The 24109-nt window shown below is 40.8% G+C and overlaps 1 protein-coding gene across 1 annotated transcript in view; it reads left to right on the top strand.

Annotated features, from left to right (window-relative positions):
• LOC119963277 (probable ATP-dependent RNA helicase DDX60) overlaps positions 1–23010 on the top strand; it is a 90849-nt gene extending 67839 nt beyond the window's left edge. The window contains 9 exon segments of the mRNA XM_038792134.1: positions 2772–2972; positions 4690–4794; positions 9022–9175; positions 9782–9906; positions 11940–12087; positions 13856–14007; positions 19826–19977; positions 20079–20141; positions 21779–23010. Coding sequence (XP_038648062.1) covers positions 2772–2972; positions 4690–4794; positions 9022–9175; positions 9782–9906; positions 11940–12087; positions 13856–14007; positions 19826–19977; positions 20079–20141; positions 21779–21884 — 1206 coding nt within the window. The 3' untranslated portion in view covers positions 21885–23010.
• Positions 23011–24109: the final 1099 nt, after the last annotated feature.

Genomic DNA, 24109 nt, shown 5'->3' with positions numbered 1-24109 from the left:
TGAAACAAAACATGAACAGATAGTACAAAGGGAAATAAGTAAGTATAATCTGATAGCCAAAGACATGGCCGCAGGATGACATAGACTGCCCCTGAATATTGACGGGTGCAAGACTTTTAGGAAGAACTGGAAGCTAGGAAAAAGGTGGAGGGGTGGCTCTGCTAATTAATGATAGTATTGCGGGTCAGCGGGAGGTTGCATTCAGTTTCGCCAAGGTTTTATTGAATGGTGGAGCAGGCTGAAAGGACCGAGTAGCCCACGTTTGTATGTGTCTCGGTGAATTCCCCTTTTTTTCTCTCTCTCTCTCTCGAGTTCTTTCTTGGCAAATAGATTTGGTTTTGAAAGTTCACCTTTTTAGGAAAAGACCCAAATAAACACTGCAAGGTGTTTACATATTAAGTAGTAACTTAAGTTAATTCCCCTGTATATGTCACGTTTGAAATATCCTATGTGTAACAGGAAAGCCTGATTTTATTTCCGAGAACAACTACATAAAGATAACTGCCGTTACAATGCAAATGGTACTAATTGACTCTGATGTGATGGGTCTGGATTACTGGAGGTGCTAAACGGAGCCACGGGTCTATCTTTCATGAAGGGATGGAAAGCTAGAAATAGCTTCAATCTTGGTTGTTCTGAGGCAGTTCTTAAAGCCCGAGTTCAGGAGTGAATTTGGCAGGGGCCCTGAAATTAGCAGTTTATCCTTCATTTGGACAAGCATTATGTGTGGTCAGGTTGGAGAATTGTTGTAGGATGGAAAATAATCTTTTTTTTTAAAAAGAGGGGAGAGATCAGTAAATGCAGAACTGTACCACTTGTTATTATCCTGTTTTGGTACAATCTGCAAAACCCCAAGTTTTGGTACAGTCTAGTTAGGGACCGATAACATTTTGTTAAAGTAGACAAAATTAGAATCCAAGGTACTTCGAGAATAAAGCCATGAGATTCCACAGTTTTTAAAAAAAAACAAAATAAACTACTGTACACAGTTTAAAAAATGAAACAATTTACAATATACTTTTTATACTCTAACATACAGAATTAACATGAGGTATATGTGAATTAATAGGCAAGCTGTGGTCGAACAAGCTGCATTGCACAATAAATGGCAGATGTGACCAAGATATAAATCACAGTTAATTCTTTTTAAAAATAAATTTAGAATACCCAATTCTTTTTCTTTTCCAATTAAGGGGCAATTTAGCTACCTACCCTGCGCATCTTTAGGTTGTGGGGGTGAACCCCACACAGACACAGGGCGAATGTGCAAACTCCACACGGACAGTGAACCAGGGCCAGGATTGAACCTGGGTCCTCAGTGCTGTAGGCAGCAGTGCTAACCACTGCCCCACCGTGCCGCCCCAATCTTAGTTATTTCAGCAACCCACCCAGATGTTGGTGTCCACTCAGAAATACACAATTTTGTTAAAAGCCCTCTGGAGGGTTTTCCCGCAGTCTCATTTGGCTCGTAATGCTTCAGCGACTGCTCACCCCCTGATGGTTTAATCTCCTCGTGAGACTAGGTTCCACTAGCTTAGCGAAGTTGCACTCCAGTACCAACTCATTGGCAGAACTCCGGTTCTGAACCCTGCACATCTTTGGGTTGTGGGGGCGAATCCACGCAAACACTGGAAGAATGTGCAAACTCTACATGGTCAGTGACCCAGAGCTGGGATCGAACCTGGGACCTCAGTGCCATGAGGCAGCAGTGCTAACCACTGCACCCTCGTTATGCCCCTGAAGCGTGGAGTCATGACTGTCTGCTATCTTTTAGCTCTTCAAGGCTTCTCTGAGCCCTCGCTATTTGGAGCCTGCCAACAGCAAGACATTTGCTGCCTGGATGCTTTTCTTCATCCTCGCAAGACAAACAACTCCATGGGCCATCTCCGCAGGGGTTCCTACCACAGGTCTGCTCCCTGGGTCCTCTCTTTTTGTGACATTGCCCTGGGTATTCTCCTTCTGAGTTCCCTCTCTTGGTCCCGGGACTCCCCTAGTTATGGCGCCAAACCTGGGTCCTGTGATCCTTGTTTTTCGCACCGCACAGGCTCACTGCTGATGTCCCAGAAGGCCGATTTATTAAGTTTTTAAAAACTCAGAACAGAGCTTGCATGGCCTATCACCCTGCTGAGCTCTAAGCATGCCCTGAAGCCTGACTTGAAATGGAGTCTTCAGTCTCCATCCGAACCAGGTAAGTTCCTATTCCTAAACACATTAAATGGACTAAACCAGAAAATTGCTGTGTTTAATCTGTTGAAACAATCTATGTAACAAAGAATAATAATCTCGATTAGTGTCACAAGTAGGATTACATTAACACTGCAATTAAGTTGCTGTGAAAAATCCCCTCGTCGCCACACTACGGAGCCTGTTCGGGTACATTCAGGGAGAATTCAGAATGTCCAATTCACTTCAGCATGTCTTTTCGGGACTTCAAAAATCATACTGGGATACCTGTATAAAGTCTAAATTTGTAACAGCTAACCTTGCCTATTATGGTAACTTGACCACAAAAAGGTAGTCCAAACATGTTAATAAAGTAAATCTTCTTTAATATATAAAAATAACGAAGTTTAAAATACAATATAGACTCTAAAACGGGAGCAGCTAGCTAAACATCAAAATCACAGTAACAGAATAGAATTAGAACTAACGCCAGTATACATAGGTGACAACAACTAATAACGTTACAGCACTTACCAATGACATCAGCAATGAATTTAAACAAGTAGATGCATAATAATAACACTGTAACACCAATATTCTCTTTTCAGATGTCTGGGCGAGCTGGAAGACGAGGTTTCGATTTGATTGGTAATGTGGTCTTTTACAGTGTCCCAATGCCCAAAGTACAGAGACTTCTCAAAGCAAGTGTTCCCCAACTTAATGGCCAGTTTCCTCTATCTGTCTCTCTTGTGCTTCGTCTTATGCTGCTGGTTGCTAAAGCTGAGGACCCAATGGATGCAAAAGCCAAGGTATTTAATTATCGGAGAATTTTTGTCATTGCAATATTATTTGGAAATATAAAGTTGTATTTTAACTTTACAGCAGCATTCTTAGGGTACAAATACATCTATCACTAACTTGTGCCACAGGTTTGCAATACCTTAAAGGGAAACCCAGCCTTTAAAATTATGAATGGTTTTGATAGAGTGGTGCAGAAGGAATGTGTCCTCTTGTGGGCATGACGTGTTACAGAATTAATAAACGGGAAGCACGGGCAAGATAAAAATGATTAAATAACTGAAATTTGGCATGTTGCTGTCTGAGAACACGCACAAACAGATGCAAAAGCAGCTTCCCCACTGTTATGAGAGATTCCTAAATGACCCTCTTATGGACTGTCCTGATTAATGCTACACTCTTGTATGCTTCACCCGAGGCCGGTATCTATGTATTTACATTGTGTACCTTGTGTTGCCCTATTATGTATTTTATTTGTATTTTCTTTTCTTTTCCATGTACTAAGTGATCTGTTTGAGCTGCTCGCAGAAACGTACTTTTCACTGTACCTTGGTACATGTGACAAACAAATCTAATCCAATCGAATCCTGCTGCTGTCACATTCAAAGTTACAGAAACGACTGCGGTGTTATATTTCATTAGCAGGAAAAAGTTGCTTGCACTGCTGTGCAGGCATACAATATCACTTCCTTGATTCACGGCAGCATGGTAGCATAGTGGTTAGCACAGTTGCTTCACAGCTCCAGGGTCCCAGGTTTGATTCCCGGCTGGGTCACTGTGCAGAGTCTGCACGTTCTCCCGTGTCTGCGTGGGTTTCCTCTGGGTGCTCCGGTTTCCTCCCACAGTCCAAAGATGTGCAGGTCAGGTGGATTGGCCATGCTAAATTGCCCTTACTGTCCAAAAAGGCTAAGTGGGGGGTTACAGGGTTACGGGGATAGGATAGATACGTGGGCTTGAGTAGGGTGCTCTTTGTAAGGGCAGGTGCAGACTCGATCGGCCAAATGGCCTCCTTCTGTGCTGTAAATTCTATGATCTATGATTCTCTCCTTCCCCATAATTTTGGCTTTCAATTACTAATTGAAATGATGTGGAGATGCCGGAGTTGGACTGGGGTGAGCACAGTAAGAAGTCTTACAACACCACAACACCAGGTTAAAGTCCAACAAGGTTATTGTCTATATAAATGTTTCTGGAACCCACCTTTCCATTCATCTGAGGAAGGAGCAGTGCTCCGAAAGCTAGTGATTTGAAACAAACCTATTGGACTTTAACCTGGTGTTGTAAGACTTCTTACTGTAATTTAAATGAGTCTCAGACTATCAGCTGCTGAAATAAAACTTTTACTCCAATGTATTTAATCACATTTGCAACACATTCACCAGGGAACTGCGCAGAAAAACATTTAGCTCATCTAAACCCATTAAATATACTTTTGTAGAGCAGCACGGCACAGTGGTTAGCACTGCTGCCTCACTGCACCGTGGTCCGAGGTTCGATCCTCGCTCTGGGTCACTGTCCGTGTGGAGTTTGCACACTCCCTGTGTTTGAGTGGATTTCACCCCCACAACCCAAAGATGTGCAGGGTAGGTGGATTGGAAATGCTAAATTGCCCCTGAATTGGAAAAAATGAATTGGGTGCTCTCAATTTAAAGAAAAAGAAAAAAAGATATATACTTTTGTAGTGAATGCATTTTGACAATAACTGGAAACACTTATTTTTTCCCTTAGGCTTTGTCGTTGCTGCAGCACTCTATGTTGTGTTATGATAACAAGAAGAAACAATTGGTATTGAAGCTGTACTTCCTGTCCTGTTTGCAGTTTCTTCTCAAGGGGGTAAGATTTAATGCTGTCTTGTCAAAAGTGTCGACAGATGAGATTCCAGCAGTTGAGATTATACAAACCCAACAGAGGCCAAGGATTGAATCAAAAACCATTCTTGCTTGTATGACTCAGCTTCTCATTTAAGAGGAACTTATCATTGAGGGATCTTTTTATAATAACTCTTAAAATATATTTTCAGCAATTTTTATCTTCAAAATAAGAAATTAACTAAATGTTTTTAGATCTTTTCCAAATGAAAAAAAATCTTGTGTGCTTTTAAAGAAAACCTGGGTTAATGGCATATGGGCTTTGCTGTCAATTCCAGTCACCCCATAATGGAATAGCACAAAAAAGGGTTCCATTCTCAAAATGTTTCCATGTTTGAGTTTGTGTTGTATTTGTTGTGAAGCCAGTCGTGCTACAAAGTTTGACATTTGGTATGGTTACCCCTGCCCTTGCCTTTCATTTCATCAGCCTTCACCATCAACAGATCATTTTGGCATTTCCACCACCTCCTGCACGATGCCACGGCCAAACACTACTTCCTCTCCCCTTTCGGCATTCTATAGAGACCATTCTCTCCGTGATATCCTGATCCACTGAAAAACTGGGATTACACAGCAGGTCGAGCAGCATTTGTGTAGAGAGAAACAGAATTAATGTTCCAGATTAAGGACTTCTGTCTGAAATGAGCAAAATTAGGCATGTACCAGGTTTTAAACAAGTTCAGAGGTGGGGAAAGTGCACAGGGGTGAAAGAACAAATGGGAAGGTCACTAAGAGGGTGGAAGGCAGGAGAGATTAAATGACAAAAGTAATGATGGGGAAGTAAACTTTTACTGTAATGGAGCAGATAAATAAATGAAAGAAAGGTCTAGAGATGGTCTAAATGGGAAGTGCAGAATCCTCTCCCAACAGCTGTCATCCATAAAAATGGTGGCAGAGATTATTACCTGAAATTGTTGAACTCCGTGTTGAGACCGCAAGGCTCTTGAGTGAGCTTTTTCTCAAGCTCGTGGTGTTCTGATGAAGTTCAATGGTAAAGGTGGAGGTCAGAGTGAGGGCAAGTGTTGTGAGGAAATTATACAGCTATTCAACTATAGTGTACTTCACCCTCATGCTCATGATGGACCAGGAGAAGACTCTTGGGAGTCATGAACAGGCTTTTATTGCAGCTGTTACTGGGCTGTTCCAAACTGGAAGGCCAAAAAGCAGTGATTAAAGAATTTTACAGACAGATATACCTCTGATTCGGTTATAAAACAAAATTCAGATACTAATCATTTGTTATCTATCCAGTCATGACTATTGATTAGGTTATATCGGTATAGTTGACCAATTACAACATGTGGGCGCCTCTTTAATTAACATCCAATCAGCACAAAGATGATGCATGCTGAATCCTAATATTTATATCGGTGGTCCGTTATCTGGTTTGTGCCCATCAATCACCCTTCCTGTCAGGAATCACTGTTTAATGCCTCCTCTCGAGGTAGGGATGATGCAATATCCCTACCTCAGCAGCAGGGTAGCATGGTGGTTAGCATAAATGCTTCACAGCTCCAGGGTCCCAGGTTCGATTCCCGGCTGGGTCACTGTCTGTGTGGAGTCTGCACGTCCTCCCCCTGTGTGCGTGGGTTTCCTCCAGGTGCTCCGGTTTCCTCCCACAGTCCAAAGATGTGCGGGTTAGGTGGATTGGCCATGCTAAATTGCCCGTAGTGTCCTAATAAAAGTAAGGTTAAGGGGGGGGTTGTTGGGTTACGGGTATAGGGTGGATACGTGGGTTTGAGTAGGGTGATCATGGCTCGGCACAACATTGAGGGCCGAAGGGCCTGTTCTGTGCTGTACTGTTCTATGTTCTAATAGACGGACAGCTCTATATGATCCTTGCTTCCCTTCCAATATCTCCAGACACCATGGCCCATAGCAAATGGTAGAATTACCCACATTGTTATTCCAGGCCTTGAGAGCTAATGCCTGTGGAGTTCCTGCCTGAGAACAAGCCCCAGGCTGATTATGTCTTACAATTAGTAACTTCAGCTAAAAGCTTGTGTGATACAGGTCGACATAGGAGAGTCAAACCCCTTCAGTTCTAAATGGATTACTATAGTTTCAAATTAATTCCAATATAATATTTTTTCCCTCATCAAGGAGAATATAAAATGTATCCTTTATCTTTTTTTTAAAATTTAGATTACCCAATTATTTTTTCCAATTAAGGGGCAATTTAGCGTGGCCAATCCACCTACTCTGCACATTTTTGGGTTGTGGGGGCGAAAGCCACGCAGACACGGGGAGAATGTGCAAACTCCACACGGACAGTGACCCAGAGCCGGGATCGAACCTGGGACCTCAGCGCCGTGAGGCGGTTGTGCTAACCACTAGGCCACCGTGCTGCCCCTAAAATGTATCCTTTATCTTTGACCCATTTTTCGGATGAAAATGGAAAGGGAAATTACTGCCACAAAAAGATTTGGCACTCTTGTTCAATTTGTCTTTGTCTAATTAGTTAATTTTTTCTTTAGAAAATAAAAAAATTATATGTAGGAAAAGACTACATTTACTGGCCATTTCAACATATCCTTTGATTCCTTATTTCACTGAAAGCATGTCTAATTGCTTTGCTGTTATATTAACGAATATCAAATTTGTTAATTTTTCTGTAATCCTAAAAACCGTAGGTACATTACCTCAAAGCTTCCTTTTTTTAAGTATATCGTTCCAACTTCGTAGCCATTATTCAACATTGTTTTTGGTTCAGTTTTATTTCCTTGTCCTTATCTAAGCTATAGAAATTATCTTGACATATTTTAACGGTTTGTAAGTACATTGATACCCAGTTCTACCTCTCCACAATCTCATTGAACTCGTACTATTGTTAGATTATCAGAGTGCTTGCCCCACATCTAGCACTAATTTCCTTCAAATATATGGAAGGAAGAAACCCACTACAAACTCAGTTGCTTCACGACCGATTCCATCACTCTCCCTGGCAGCTGGAGATGAATCCCAGGTTGTTCATGATCTTCGTGTCAGATTTGATCCCATAGCAACACCAACACCATCACAGCCACCTGGTTCCACCTCCATAACATCACCTGACTTGTTCATGCCTCTCATCGGCTTTGCTGAAACCCTCATCCATGTCTTCATTACCTCTCGACTTGACTATTCCCATGCACGCCTGGTCTCACATTCTGTCTTCCATAAACTTATAGTCATCTAAAACTCTGCTGCCCAAGTTCTTACTTGCATCAAATTCCATTTGCCTGTTACCAATGTCCCATTTAAGCAACACTTGAATTTTAAAATTCTCATCCTTGCAACAGAAATCACAGTTGAAAAATGTTTAATTTACTGTAAGTACTTTGTGGCATCCGTGGTCATGAAATGCACAATACAAATGCATGTCTTTTCTCCTTTTTTGTTTTCACGTCCCTCAATGACCTTGGCCCTCCCTATTTCCGAAATCTTCTGCAGCCCCAAAACCCTGACAGCACCTACACCGCAGCGGTTGAAGAAGGCAACTTGTCCTCACTTTTAGGGAAACTAGGAATGGGCAATAAATGCTAACCTAGCCAGTGACACCCACATTCCGTTAATTTATTTGAACCGTCTGAAATATCTGAACTCTGACAAACTTGGACATATCTGACATCTATGCCTTCAGCTGCCTCAGCCTTAAACTCTGAAATTCCTTCCATAAATCTCTTCTCTCCCTCTCTCTCTCTCTCTCTCTCTTTTTAAGATGTCTCTGACCAAATTTTCTTTCTGCTGTAATGTAATCTTGTGGCTCGTGCCAAATTTTGGTTTATAATACTCGTGTGAAATGCCTTGGGATGTTTTATATTTACGGTGCTATATAAATAGAAGTTGCTGTTTAATGAGAAGGCAGCTCGGGAAAAGACTGCAGACCACACTGGACCCCATCTTGTGTAGCAGTACCATGTTGGACCAAATATTTCGCGACTCAAAAGTAGCAGAATGTCAAGAGCTGTATTGTTAGTTCTCTGCTTAAGGTCATTAAAAGCTAATGAAGAATAATTCTAAAATTAGCAACTTTTAAAATTAGTTCATATGTAAAATAAAGAATCTGAAGTATATTAAAATGCTATCCATTTCATTTTTGTTATATTTCCATTGATTCAAGATTATATTATTAGTTCTCATCATTATGATGCTATACTCCTGTGACTTAACTACAATATAGTTAAAATGAACAATTACTTGATTTTTGTAGGGTTTTGTGGATGTAGATGGCATACCACGAGGATTTGCAGAGCTGGTGACCCAGTTGCATTATCACGAACCAGCAAATTTTGTCTTTGTCAATTTACTGGTAAAAGGCCTATTTCACAAGATATGCGGTCAGCCCGAGAAACCAGCAGGAAAAGGTAAAATCTCAACTTTTACGGCAACAGAGTATGAAACGTATGTGATTGGAACACTAATAACTTTGATCATGTCTTATGCAAATAACATCGATTTTAAGATGATCACTTCTCTCAAACTCTTTGACAATGCTGTTGCCATGATTTAAATTGTTGGCTCAGTGATTGAGAAAGTATGATCAACAATGTACTGCACTATAGCAATTGAAATAGATGGTCAGTCTTTCATATTTTATTGTTTGTTTCATGAAGTACCTGACCATAAGATGAAGTGAAAATCAGATGGTGAATCATTCCCACGCTGCTGTTGTGTTCTACCAGGTGGTCAATGCAGCACCACCGTTGCAAAAGGTTCAGAAACGGGTCCCACATCAATCCTCTTGGACAAAATAGGTGCATGCCCCAGGAGGACAGCAGTGATAGTCATGTTTGATAGTTTGACAGACATAGTAGAAATAATTGTTGCTATTTGGGTTTATTTATTAGCAGTGTCTAAAAGTTTGTTATTTTCGCAGGACCTGGTAACATATGGCAACTAGTGAGAACAGAGGGTTTTGTTAACCTGTCAGAATGTTGATAATTTGTATGTATGTGTTAATATTTCGACAGGTTCAGAACGCTTTTCTGATGAAACAATGGAGTCTTTACTTCTGGTGTTAGCGAATCTCTTTGGAAGGATACATCTTCCAGCATGTTCCACTGAAAAAGACTGGTCTATGCTCCGCCAGTCAAAGGTATGCAAGAGTGATACGATTCAGGGTTTTCTGAGGGTTATGATTTTTAAAGCTAAATATGAAAGACAAAAATCAAGAGACTCAATTTATGAATAGAATTAAATGGTTTACAGTTCCACCAATCTATTTATGGCTTTTCAGCCTGTGTACAATCTAGGGTATCTGTTTGCTTTATCTGTATTTCTACTGTGGAATCTGTGGTCATCCCATAGTACTTCCAAGGTTGTCCTGGTATCTTGTTAGATTGGATTTGTTTATTGTCACGTGTGCCGAGGTACAGTGAAAAGTATTTTTCTATTTTCTTTTTGGTATTAATTGATTTGAAAGGGGCGGTTTGGTGCTGTGGTTTATTGCACTGGCCGTTTATCTCTCCGCCTTGTATTTAAATATAGCTCTAATAAGACAAAGGTCTCTGCTGTTGGCTGTTTTCTGCCATCATAAACCAACTACTAACACTGGATTTTACCAATTCCTTCGGTCCGTGTCCTGAGGGCTCATAAAATGACACTGGAGGGTGGGGTTTGGAGTGCCTAGGTACCCCCCCATTGCCTGGATATTTACAAGTGGTGGATGAGTGGTCCTCCATTTGATAAGACCACTTGACCAACCCTGGTGGCTTTCCTGTGTGCTTTGGATTGGGTTGTGGTGGTCCACCTAATGAGGCATCAGTGGCATGTAGAGGGGCCTCTGGCAGCAATGGCTTTATCCAATATCCAGCCCCCTTTCTGGGGCTTGCCTGACTGGCCATGATGGTCTCTGACCCCACTCACCTTGATGTGTCCATCCCGACATGAGTTTAGCTGAGTGCAGTCCCAGCAGTGGCCATCATCACTCCTGACTGAGTTCCCATCTTTTAAAGGGACTGGAGCCCTGATGGCAACTAATGCGGCCGGGGGTCCTGTACGTCATGGCCGGTTTGCCCCCGTGTTTGGGGGCCCATTCCATTGTGATTAACTTCAGCACCTAATAGGCATGTGTTGAAAACACTAGGCTGCTCTGATTTACATAATGGCAATTCATCAAATGGCCAGTTTGACAAATTAATGTCAGATTGATACGGAACTGGCACACAAAAGAGTATTTTGCTGAATTTGGATAAAGGAATGTTATTGGTCGGTGGAAATGAGGAATCCTTACTGAGCATTTAACTGAGCTGTTCTTGATTTCGGACTGCTTGATACTGCCGTTGTATGTCAAAATAGAAAGTACCATTATCACTTTTAAAAACAAATCATGGACTGTGGTAAATTTTAGCAACAATAAATTTTGCATTTTATTACAACACAGATTCTGCTTATGTAATTCTAAATGCAAAAGAAGTCAGTTACATAAAATAAAGCATAGGTTTAATAGGAGTTTAGGATTCCCTTTGTGTATTAGATGTTTTGAAGTTGCCTTACAATTTTCCCATCTGGCATTAATGAGCTCAGTTTGCAAACTCGTACAAACTAAGTGCAAATAAGCAAAAGTAATTGCATTCTGGAAAATGCATTTGATAAAGTTACTTTCTTCGAAAGAGGGATTGGTTAAAGTAAGAAACAAAAACTCTTGGACTTGATCCTTCCTAATATATAATCCTAAAGTGAACCTGTTTCAACCCTTGTGCTTCGTAGACCCACATTTCAGCGTGTATGTGAAGTTCATCAGGATAATAAATATTAATAATAATCTTTATTAGTGTGACAAGTAGAGTTACATTAACTGCAATGAATTACTGTGAAAATCCTCTCGTCGCCACACTCCGGCACCTGTTCGGGTACACAGAGGGAGAATTCAGAATGTCCAATTCACCTAACAAGCATGTCTTTCGGGACTTGTGGGAGGAAACCGGAGTACCCAGAGGAAACCCACGCAGACATGTGGAGAAGGTGCAGACTCCGCATAGACAGTAACCCAAGCTGGGAATCTAACCTGGGATCCTGGGTTCGATAGCAATGTACACAGATTTCACTCTTCTAAGGAGCCAAACACCAAATGCAAAAACACCTTTTGATTATTGTTGAAAATATCTAACAGCAAACTTTATATTTTAGGTGTTCTTGGAGGATCTTCCAGAAGAGTTTGCAGACACAGTAAATGAATACAACAGAACTATCCAGGAGATATTTGGATGCTTTCTTCTTTCTGCTTCAAGTCAAGCTGATATGGTGGAAGAATGCCATCTTCCTCTTTCAAAAACATGTAAAGAAACAATTTAGCTTTCCTTATCTATATTGTAGGGTTAACTACAGTTAAGTTTCAAATTGGAGTGTAATATTGAGTCTCTAAACAAACAAAACAGTTGAATTTAGTCTAGTGGTTTGGGTACTGGCCGAGCGAAATTGAAACACCATCAGAAGTCTGGTAAATTATAGGTTAAAGCCGGGAAAAATAATTATCACAACCACACACAATGCAATAGGTTCTTCAGTGCTTCAAGGACTGGAACTTTCTCCCCTTCAATTGTCTGGCTTGCACGTGAACACTGCAAGGTTGACTCTTGATGCACTTTCAAGTAACCTCGCAAACAAACCTCTTTGTTTGGTTCCAGAAAGGCCCACCACCATTTATGAGCAATAAATGTCAACATTGTCCACATCCCAAGGACGTTTTTTGAAAGAAGCAACTCAATTTCTTCTATCCACAATTGAATAAATGGATCAGAGATAAACAGCAACAGCTGAAAGATCTGGAAACAAGTTGCTCTGTTAGTCTCTTAGCTGAAACCGTGTTTGGAAAACAAGAAAAACATAAAATGTCTTTAATTTACGTGGATCGCCGTAAGTGAAGATAATTTTGACTTTGGGTTGATAGCGCAAAGCTGGCATTATCGATTCTGTAGCATATTATGTGATTTCTCCTGAAGCTTTTTTTGAAAATGGGGAGGGAATTATAATGGGTGGCTGAATCAGTTATTGGCCAAAGTAAAATTTATTGAGTGGGTGTTGACGGTGTGTTTGACGTCATTAAATTATACAGCACAGAAACTGGCCATTTGCCCAACTGTGTCTGCCAGCTTTTTGAAAGAGCTATCTTAACTTCACTCTCCTGCTCTTGCCTGATGGCCCTGAAAATGTTTCCTTTTCTATTATATACCCAAATTCCTTTTGAAAGTTAACATTGAATCTGCTTTCTGTATCCTTTCAGGCATTGCATTCCATATTCTAACTAGCTGGGGTTTTTTTGTAATCCTCAATTTGGTTCTTTTCCTAATTAGCTTAAATCTGTCTCTTGGCTACTTGACTATGCTGCCACTAGAAGCACTAACTCCTTGTTTAATATAAAACCATTCATAACTTTAAACGCTCCTACTAAATCTTGCCTTCATCATCTCTGCTAAAGAGAGAATAATCCCAGTTTCTCCAGTCCTCAATATAACTGAAATTCTTCATCACTGATACCATTTTAGCAATTATCTTCTGCACTCTTATAACATCTTTCATAAAGTGTAATATTCAGAATTGGGTACAATCTTCCAGCTGAGGCCTGGCCAATAATTTACAAAGGTTTAGAATAACTTCCTTGATTTAGCCTCTATTCTTTTATTGTTGAAGCCAAGATTCTATATGCTTTCTTAACAGCCGTATCAATTTATTCTGCCACCTTCAAAGATTTGTATATGTGCAGCCTTGCGTCTCTTAAGTTTTGTACCATTTAGTTTATATTGCCACTTTTGATCCTGCCTTCAAAAATATATAACGCTTCTTAAATGTATTGTTTGTGATTCATTTTAGAGGGGATTGGTGGAACTATACCTTTCCGCACCATCCTACTGTTTCAAACAAAACTACACAAACACTTAATCCCATTGTTTGAAAATTAAATACTGGCTGTACATAACAGCATACTGGAGATATAAACTTGGTAATTCAATTATTTGACTTGCAGCGTAATACTGTGCAATTTATAAACAGCATGAAAACCTAACACCTGACCAATACTAACACTCATTGGCTTTCCTTCTCCACAGCTTTTGAAAATGCTCAATCTCTTCAAACTTGCACTGAATTTGTAACTAAATTGACTGCCTCTGGAGATCATCCAACAACAGCTGTATCTCCATTTACATGTTTGTCTGGGATTACCAATCTGGATCTGTTCAAGACATACAATGTGGACAATGTAAGTTCCTCCTTTGTTACATATGAAGCAATATTTACAACTGCACCAACTTGAACCTTTGACATAGTAAAATGACTCCAGGCACTCAACAGAAGTGCTTTGACACCAAGACAAAAAGGAGATTTTGGGACTTGTAATCATAAATTTAATCAGAGGTAAAGTTTAAGGAGGGACTGAGAAGTACAGAGAAGGTTTAGGGATTTATTCCCAGAGTTTAATTAAGACTGAGACTAATTGAAAGGAGGTGACTAGCGGTGTCTCCAGGATCTGTGCTGTGTCCTCTGCTACTTACTATACTAGTGACTTGGCTAACAATGGAGAGCCACATATCCAATTTGCTGATGGCAGGGGGATTGGTTGAAGAGTGAGTAGTTTAGACTGGAAAATAAAATTGCTGAGACGTTGGTAGATTGAAAAGAAAACCTAGCAAATTAATTTCAACGTTGATAAGTGTCAGGTTATCCCAACCAAATAAATGATCAATGAAATGGTGAAATAGTCAAAGGTTAGCGCAAACAGATTTTGAGATCCAGGCACACATTGCTAAAATTTAGTCAGGTACGAAAAGTGATCAAAAAGGCTAATGAAATGTTGAAACAGAAAAATCAGGCTATGGAAAGTCAGTCTGAAATTAGGAAGTAATGTGAATTCGACAGTAAACTGATGGTGCAATTTTCCATGGTGGTTGACACCTTACAGAAAGAAAACCAGCTGCCAGTTTGTTTTTCTCCTAAGTTTAAAAGTATGTACCTTTAGTTTAATGTTTGAAGTTGAATTATGCTATTGTAAAACATGAAGGTGTGGGTTTCCGCTAGAGGTCAAGAAATTGCTGCAAACACCGCCAGGTTTGCAAAAGTAAAGGTACATTGGAGGAATGTTTTTGCGCAGTGAGTGGTAATATTGAATTTTATCCCTACAAGGGTGGTGGAAATGAAGATAGTCAGTAATTCCAAATAAAAAGTGAATGGGACTTGAAAATAAACTTTCAGGGCCACAGAGGTTGAGCAGGGAATTGGATTGCTCCACAGAGAGCTTGCAGGGACACATTGGGCTGAATGGCTATCTCCTTTGCTTTAATGACTCTGAAACTTTCTGTATCTATGGATCTATTTTTGTATCTATGGATGTTGCAAGACAAGCAGAGGAAGTTTTGTTATAATATGATAAAGCCCGGGTTGGACGCCTCTTGGAGTAGTGTGTACAACTCTAGTTGCCCCACCTTAGGATATATTGGCTTGGAAGGAATGCATCAGTTTCACCAGAAAATTGAAGCAGCTGAAGATGGCTGAGCCTAGGATAGTGCCCTAAGAAATTCCAGTCATGTCTCAGGGGATTGGGCTCCCAACAACCATAACCATTTTTCTTTGTGTGAGGTATAACTCCAGCTTGTGGAGTGTTTTTCCCTGATTGCCATTGACTTCCAATCTTGTGGGGGCTCCTTGATGCTGTATCCAGCCAAATGCTTTCTTGATGTCGAGGGCAATCACTCTCCCTATACCTCTGTAATTTAGCTCTTCTCTCCATGTTTGGACCAAGGCTATAATGAGGGCAGGAGCCCAAAGGCCCTTACAGAATCCAACCTGAGAATCAGTGAGCAGGTTATTGCTGAGTAGTTCCACTTGACGTTGTTGATGACACCTTCCAGAATTTTGCTGGTGATTGAGGGTACACAGTGACTTAGCAATTGGCTGAATTGGATTTGTCCTGCATTTTGTGGACAGTATATACGTGGACAATTTTCCACATTGTTGGTTAGATGCAAGTGTTGTAACTGTACTGAAGCAGCTTGGCTAGGGACATGGCTAGTTTTTGAGCACAAATCAGTATCACCAGGATATTGTCAGGGCCTATAACCATTACTGTATTCAGTGCCATCAGCCATTTCCGGATGTCATGTGGAGTGAATCGAATCGGGTGAAGACTGATATTTGTGACGCTGGAGATCTGGGAGAGGATGTTGAGATGGATGATGCACTTGGCGCTGCTGGCTGAAGATAGGCAAAAATGCATCAACCTTGTCTTTCACACCGATGTGCTGGGCTCATGCAGCATTGAGGATTGGGATGTTTGTGAAACTGCCTCCTCTGGTTAGTTAAATTGGCCACTGCCATTCATGACTAGGAGTGGCAGGACCATCGCTTTTATCTAATCTGTTGGTTGTGGGATCATTTTGCACTGGACTGGATTTTCCAGTCCTGCTGTAAGTTCATGGACTTGTCAGGCCGTCAAATCTCCCATGGCAGGTCCCGCAACAACATGGCCAGAATATCCCAGCCTCTGTCTAATGCATGTTTCATCCTCTGATTCCCATGCATGTAGTCAGTCATGTGTTATAGCTTCACCAGGTTAGCAGCTCATTTGTAGGTATGTCTGTTACCGTTTCTTGTATGCCCTCCTGCTGTTTTGAAATTTTGGTCTCCTGGCTTGATGGTAAAGCGAGGGATAGACAGCCATTATATTGCGGATTCTGGCTGAATATAATTCTGCTGCTAATGGCCAAGCACCTCATGGACGAGCAGATTAGAGTTTTGATCTGTTCTGAATCTATCCCATTTAGCACAGTGCTGGTGCCACACAACATGATGGAGAGTACCCAAGTCTTATCTTTGCACAATGACTGCCATGGTTCTCCTACAAATGCTGTCATGTGCAATAATTTGATTGGTGAGGATGAGGTCAAGATGGTCTTTCTCCTCTTGTTTGTTCTCTCACCACGTGCTGCAGGCCGAGCCAAGCAAATGTGACATTACAGACTTCAATAGTGGAGCTACTGACCACTCTTGGTGATAGACATTGAAGTTCACAATCCAGTGTACGTTCTGTGCCCTTGCCACCCGCATTGCTTCTTCCAATTGGTGTTCAACATGGGAGAGATTCTGATTCAGCTTATGAGGGGTGGCTGGTTATAATCAGCAGGAAGTTTCCTTGCCCAACTTTGACCGGAAGCCTTGAGACTCCTAGAGCTTCTTTCCCCTGACTGTACACCACTGTTCCACCATCTCTGATGCCCTACCAATTGGACAGGATATACCTGGATATGGTGACGGGGGAATCTGGGTCATTGGCGATAAGATATGATTTGGTGAGTATGACTATCAGGTTGTTGGTTGACTAATCTGTGGGACAGATCTTGTACTGGCACGAGTCCCTAGATATTAATAGGGAGGAGTTTGGAGGTTCTACTGGACAGGGTGCACCGTTCTCCTTTCCAGTGCCTCAGTCAGTGCTGGATGGTTCATCCAATTTCAGTTTGATATTTCTGTAGCAGTTTGATACAAATGGGTGATTTGCTAGGCTATTTCAGAGGGCATTTAAGAGTCAGTCATGTTGCTGTGGGTGTGAAGCTACATGAAGACCAGGCCAGGTAAGGACGGCAGATTTCCTTCCCTGGTAGACATTATTGAGCCAGTGTTTTGAGTGAGTGTCAGATGACGTGATGGGAACTTCTTCATCAGTGCTGTGGCATTACTTTGGTCCTGGGACTCCAGTGGCTGGACAGCTGGTAGTTCTTGCATGTCTGTAAGCAAAACATGGATCATGATCGATGTTCTCAGCAATGTTGAGTGCTATAGGTTCTTTTTCAGCTAGCTCTATGATGTGGAGATAATCTCCATAGGGCTCAGGAGATGTAGACACCCCGCCTCATTCCCATCCATCCACGTCCCTGTTCAGCTCTGCTCACCGATAATATGCACCCTGACCTGGAAGACTGGGGAATTGTAATTGTGACAGGATGTGTTTGGGCAATATACTTGCCAAATCTGGATAGCTGGAGGGATATGGAAGCAACAGAAGCTTTGTGTGAGGTTCTGTATCTGGGTGTTAGGCATTTCTTGAGTTTCAGGGACTACTAATGAGGGAATGGGGTGTGGCATTGAGGAGTGAGAAGACTGTGGCTGTGGATGGATAGATATGTGAAGATACATTCACTGACCGTGGAAACCTGTGTGAAGTCATTAGATTTCTTGTGGATCTGCTGCCAGTCTCTTGGGTCCAGACTGGGAACTGACCACTCTGGGCACCTGCTCACAAACTCTTGTGAGGGTGGTCCTTGAGGGCCTCCTGTTATATCCCCGTGGCACTATGACACATCTGCTAATTGTGTGCACTCCTTGGGCTTCCAGTCCAACATTTGTGATCCCAGAGGTATCTCTCTGCCTTAGCATTCCATTTTCCTTGTTTTCAATTCCTTATTAGCACCAGCAGACTGTCTTTAAGACAGTGCTGAGGCAGCCAGCAGCATGCAGCCCTCCTGTCCCAATATTACAATCGGGTAAACCAAGTGGCATGCTGCCTACCTTTACCCCAGCAAGCACAAGCGGGTCATAATCAGGGCACTCGTGTCAAAAAATGGTGCAAACCAAATTCTTGTCACTGGGGTCAAGGCAGTGAATGGACTTGGTTTAAAGTTCTCTCGTTGAATAGTAACAGACCGAGAGGAGCTGAATAGAGTTCTGATGTTCCTATGTTCCTCGATGGCTGAAAGCACAGCTGCCTATGGTGGTAAAGCAAGTGGGAACACTTAAGGGACCAGAGTTGGAGGAGTGCACAGTTCTGAGGGTTTTGTGGCTGGAGGGAGTTACAGACATAGGGAAGGTTTTGAACATGAAGGTAAGAATTTTAAATTTGAGATGTTATGAGAATGATAGCCGGTGTCATCCAGGGAGCACTGAGCAGTATTGTGAGAAAATAGATTAGGTGCAGATATTTGGATGAACATATTTGCTGTAACTTGTTTTTATGCATGTTTGTAATAAAATACATTGAGTTTTGGATTAACTAAAATGTATGGAGGTTGTGAGGCTGGGCAACAGAGTGTTTCTGCTGGGGCAAGGAGTAGTGTGAACTTGTTTCTTTAACTGTCCATATGCATTATTTATTGCCCTTGACCTGATTTATTACTATTAACGATTCTTTAAGTGTGGATAGGAGGGCATGCTGCTTTTCAGCTCTTGAATCTTTGCTGGCTGCAGGGTTCTGAGTGAATAACAACTTTGCTTCATAATTAGCATTGTCCAACAGTTATCTGTAGTTCGACACACTTCTACCCATCAGAAGCGATAAAGCTTCCTGCACTGTAAACATTTTCAACATAAGAGCATCTAAAGTGCTGGTGAAAAGGAACATACTTGACTCGCTAAAACAGCTCACAGTTCAGAAATTCTAGCACTGGTTCTGAGGAAATTCCCAGAAGATCCTTGAGGTGGCTCAGATTCGAGTGGCAAACCATATAGACATCAATATCATTTAGCCCTGACGAAAAGTCATCCCGACTTAAATCAGCTCTGTTCTCTCTCCACAGGTGCTGTCAGACCTGCTGAGATTTTCCAGCATCCGCAGTAATTTGCTTTTATAATACTGTACCTGATTATGTTAATGATCATGTTAATGATCCAAGTTTGCTCTATTGTCAGTGATTTGCATGTATTGTGGATAGCTGCTGAAGACCGCGCAAATTGAAAATAAATGGAAATTCCTTCAATTTTTGGAAAGGGTGCAGTCTAGAAACTGAGAATTGAGGTTGAAATATTGACAAATTTACTTTAAAATAAAATCCAGAAGGATGTTAATAGAATATTAAAAGAGAATTGATCAGGCCTGTAACTGTTATTTGGCAATTTCTTTTCATGGAGTTGGAGGGGAAGAAGAGAAAGCAAAGCCATTTATGTTCAGGTGATAATTGTGATGGAAAATATTTTTGTGTTTTGTGAATATCTTGTCTTTCAGTTCCACTTTTGAATCAAATTGAGCCCAAATATCCAGTTGTCAGTTAGAAAACAACCAGTGTCCCATAACCTGTTGACATGTATCATTGCAGATTGCTTTACGCACTCTCGAACTTAGCTCAAGCAACATTCCTGTGTTAAATTTGATGAAGTATGACCAGCAAGGCAGGAGAATGCCACTGAATGCTTATGCCCTGGACTTCTACAGACACGGTTCTTTAAAGGCTTTGTTAAACGACAACATGTAAGTTGAGCCGCAATACAATTTGCATCAAATGATGCCAACATGGAAAAAATAATTCAACCCACTTAATGTTTAATTCTTATTATATTTTTTCTGTTTAGGTTGCACTTGGGAGAAGCCTATAATGTCCTTAATGAGTTCCAAATAACTCTTAGTTCAATCAGGTATGAAGGAGAATCTGCATTTAATATGTTGTACGATGTTTTGGCACATTACAGGGGTAATATAAGTCCATGTTGCCAGTTTGGTCATTCATGCAGTCACATTGCATGTTGATTTCTAATGAGTCGTTTTAATGTTTAAGAGATTGTGTCTTTGTTGTGCACACTGATCCAGAATGTGTTGCCGATTTTGAGAGGTTCTCCATTAGGCATATTAGAAAATGATTCTGATAAAACAACACTTGAAATGTTATTTGATGCAAGTAAGGAACATATTCATGCCCATGATTAATGGTGCTTCCTGTTTTCTGACTGTTAATCTAAATAGCTGGAAATTCTGTAAAATAGCACATTGGATGGGCTGACTTGTCAATCCTGAATTTGAACGATGGGCTGACTTGTCAATCCTTAATTTGAATGATGGGCTGACTTGTCAATCCTTAATTTGATCTCTTATTGCGTGATTGCCAGGCATTTTGGAGCTTATACATGTTCTGGTATATTTATCTCACGGAAGAAAAGTGATCAAGTGGCATTCTTTGCTTCAAAATAATTTGATTGTGATGAACAATTTATTTTTCTTATTATTAAGGATGAGGTAGTGACAGATGTGTGGTTCTGCTCAAGGATTTCTAACACAACTTTTGGCCTAAAACCTGACACAGCTGAAAATATAATATTGTGCCATGTTTGCAGCATTAGCGTTACCTTTTAGAATAAAAAAAAAATCAACATTTGCCAATAATCTACTTCGAAACAACCTGCTGTCGTGCCAGTGTGAGGACAAGCAGAACCCTATGATGGTTCTGGGAGGGAGTGGGTATGGGGTGAGAACAGGTGTGCAAAATAGTATGGGCAAGATTGAGGGTACTGTCCATCACCAAAGGACGAATCCTTGGTTGAGGCAAAAGGAAGATGTGTCAGAAGCATTGCTATAGAGGGTTACATTATCAGGAAACGTGCAAAGGTGAACCTGGAAAAAGGGTATCGAGAAGCAATGGGAATCAATGGGCTTGGAGTGAATAGTCTAGGCTATGTCCAGAAAATGGCAGCAGCGAAATTGAGGAAGGGGAGGGAGCTGTCCAGAGATGGACAATGTGAAGGCGAGAGAAGGGTGGAAATTGGAAGTAAAGTGGATGAAGTTTTCTAGTTCATGGTAGGAGCAGGAAATGGCACCAAATACAGTTGTCATTCTCGTGGATTTGTTGAAATACATTCTTTGGAACCAATAGCGAGGGAGCTCAGAGAGCATTTTGATTTTATTTAGAAGATGTGCGCGGGCGGCATGTGGCGCAGTGGTTAGCACTGGGACTGCGGCGCTGAGGACCCGGGTTCGAATCCCAGCCCTGGGTCACTGTCCATGTGGAGTTTGCACATTCTCCCCATGTCTCCGTGGGTTTCACCCCCACAACCCAAAAGATGTGCAGGTTAGGTGGATTGGCCACGCTAAATTACCCCTCAATTGGAGAAAAAAATAATTGGGTACTCTAAAAAAAAATTTTAAAGTTGTGCGTAAGTCTGTATTTAATCCCTTTTTAATGAGACTATCCAAACCTGTCACACCCATTTACAAAATTTAAAAAGCTGGCTTAAAAGTTAGTTACACTGCTGTTTTCAAACTACTTTTTCTCTTTTCCTAGCACCTCTCTCAAGGAACTGTGTGACAACAAGGAAGATGCTGTTGTTTTGGCTTTTGAACAACTGAAAGATACATTTTATCAGAAGTTCGAAAAGATTAAAAGTTAATATCAATGCAATTATAAAAAAAACTCATCCACAAATGTTTTGTGGATTCTTGCTCCTGAATGTAGGAGACTGAATACATGACAAAAACAAGTTGTGAAGGGCATATGAAAAATTTAGAAAACGTATAGCCCAATGATGTAAAGAAAAATAAAATTTAAAAGTAGATAATTTAATGTATTGCGTTGAACTTTAATTGCACTATGTACAAACTATTAAATGTGGCCAGCATTATAGGGAAATAACTTTCAATGCAAAACATGCAACCTCTGCAGTCGAATTAATCATAACATTTACCCCCTTCTCTTGGAAATGTTTTGATTAAAGCTTTGCTGCTTTACGGGAGGTGCCTATCACGATCATTGCCAGTTGAAACATCTGGGAAATTGGGTATTACTTGGTAGCACCTGGAATTGCCAATATACTCTACCACAATGTGATGAGACTTGAGTCTGCACTTAAGATTTCCCACATGCAGAATTCCTGACCGTGAACATAAACCAATCAGATCTCACAGGGGAAGATAATTGGGGAAGAGTCTTCCTTGGCCCATCTTCCATTCACCAGTGTCAATGACGTTGAGAGTGTTTCCTCTTTGTCAAATCTAGGCATTGTAATAAGGCTACCTGGTGTACTGACACGCACAATTGTGTTTCATCCTTGTAATTCTCTGCACTTCGAATTCTACAATTTCCATGACATGGGTGATGGATCTGTGCTTGAAAGCCAGGTCCTCGACAACGCAGACATTATTTAAAAAGAACCTGAAGGCAAATGGCCTTTAACTGCTCTCAACATATAGCCGGAACTAGAGCAGCAATGGCAGAAGCCTGTCAAGTCTCAAATAATCAGGTCTTAAATTCCTATGTTCTATGTGGGTAGAAAGGTTACATGGAGTTGGCTGCTACTTCCATTCGGAGAAAACAAGCAATGTCAAAACCATTCTTTTAAGAGGGATTTTACACCTTGTTATCATGATTTGAGTTTCTGGTATTTGTTTTTAATGTTTTAAAGTGATTTAAATAGTAAGGACTGAGTAATTGCAAAACATCTTCAGCTTTTTTTAAAAAAAAAGCAAAGCATCTTTTTTGAAACAATATTTTGCTCAAATAAAGATGTTTCAAAAAGACTTATGATATATTTGCTTAATTGTAACATTTGATTTGTCTTTTGCTTATTTCAAACCAACGTAAAAAAAAATTGCTAATAAATGAGATCCTTCCACGAACGTCCATTGACCCCAATATGAGTTTAACAGGATACCAGTCAAAATTGCAGTATGGGTAGTGCTTACTGGGTTATGGTGAACTTATTTCATTTTAGCCCAGTTTATATCCACTATGCCCAAGAGAACAACGTGTTTTACCAAGGTGTCAAAATAACTACGTATTCAGATGGTGCTATATGCTGAGATTGAATGTGAAGCACTTGTGTTCAGTTATATGCACTTTTAGTTATGAAAAAGTACTATTGCTTGACCCCTATTCAGTGAACAAAATTTGAACTCCTGGAACAACATACATTCATTCGAAAAAAAGTTGTCAATTGTTGAAGTTAAACTGATGGAGCGATAACATTGGAAAATGGAGAAATAACCTTGTGACTTCTAATTACATTTTCCAAGCCATGGAATCAGTAACGGGTGCAAATGTATGCACATTGTAACCCCTCCAGTGTGAAATGCTTGCAATCAAGTCTTTCTGGATTTTTGAATTTTCTGGAATGACCAAGAATGTGAGTTGGAAGGCACCACAGACAAAATATTCACCTGAAACATTGAGGAGCATTGTAGTAAAGTCGCCATAGTCCTAGATGACCATAGACTGCTTTCCCCTTTGAGGGGGAGAGCTGACGGATGGTGATTTCACCTGAGGATCACCATACCTCAGGCGAGGGGTATGGTTAAGAAGGCAGGGCCTTCATGAATAACCTGAACCAGTACAGGAATTGAACCCACGCTATTGGCCTTGCTCTGCATCATGAACTAGCTGTCCAGCCAACTGAGCTACTGGGCCCAGGGTAAACACTACAAAGGAGTAATGAAATGTGTTTTACTTATCCAAATACTGTTATTTTCCAAGTTTCCGCCCCCAAAGTGATGTTGTGGGGGTAGGTGCTTCCACTCAAAAAAGAATTTCCAGACAACTAGTGTTTCCGATCAATAGGTTTCTTGACTGGAGAGTTAAGTGTATTTTTGCTCTTTGCTACTCATTCATTCTATAAAGCTT

The sequence above is a fragment of the Scyliorhinus canicula genome, chromosome 3 (genome assembly GCF_902713615.1).
Source record: "Scyliorhinus canicula chromosome 3, sScyCan1.1, whole genome shotgun sequence".
Classification (NCBI taxonomy): Eukaryota; Metazoa; Chordata; class Chondrichthyes; order Carcharhiniformes; family Scyliorhinidae; genus Scyliorhinus; species Scyliorhinus canicula.
This window is presented reverse-complemented; position numbering and strand designations above follow the sequence as displayed.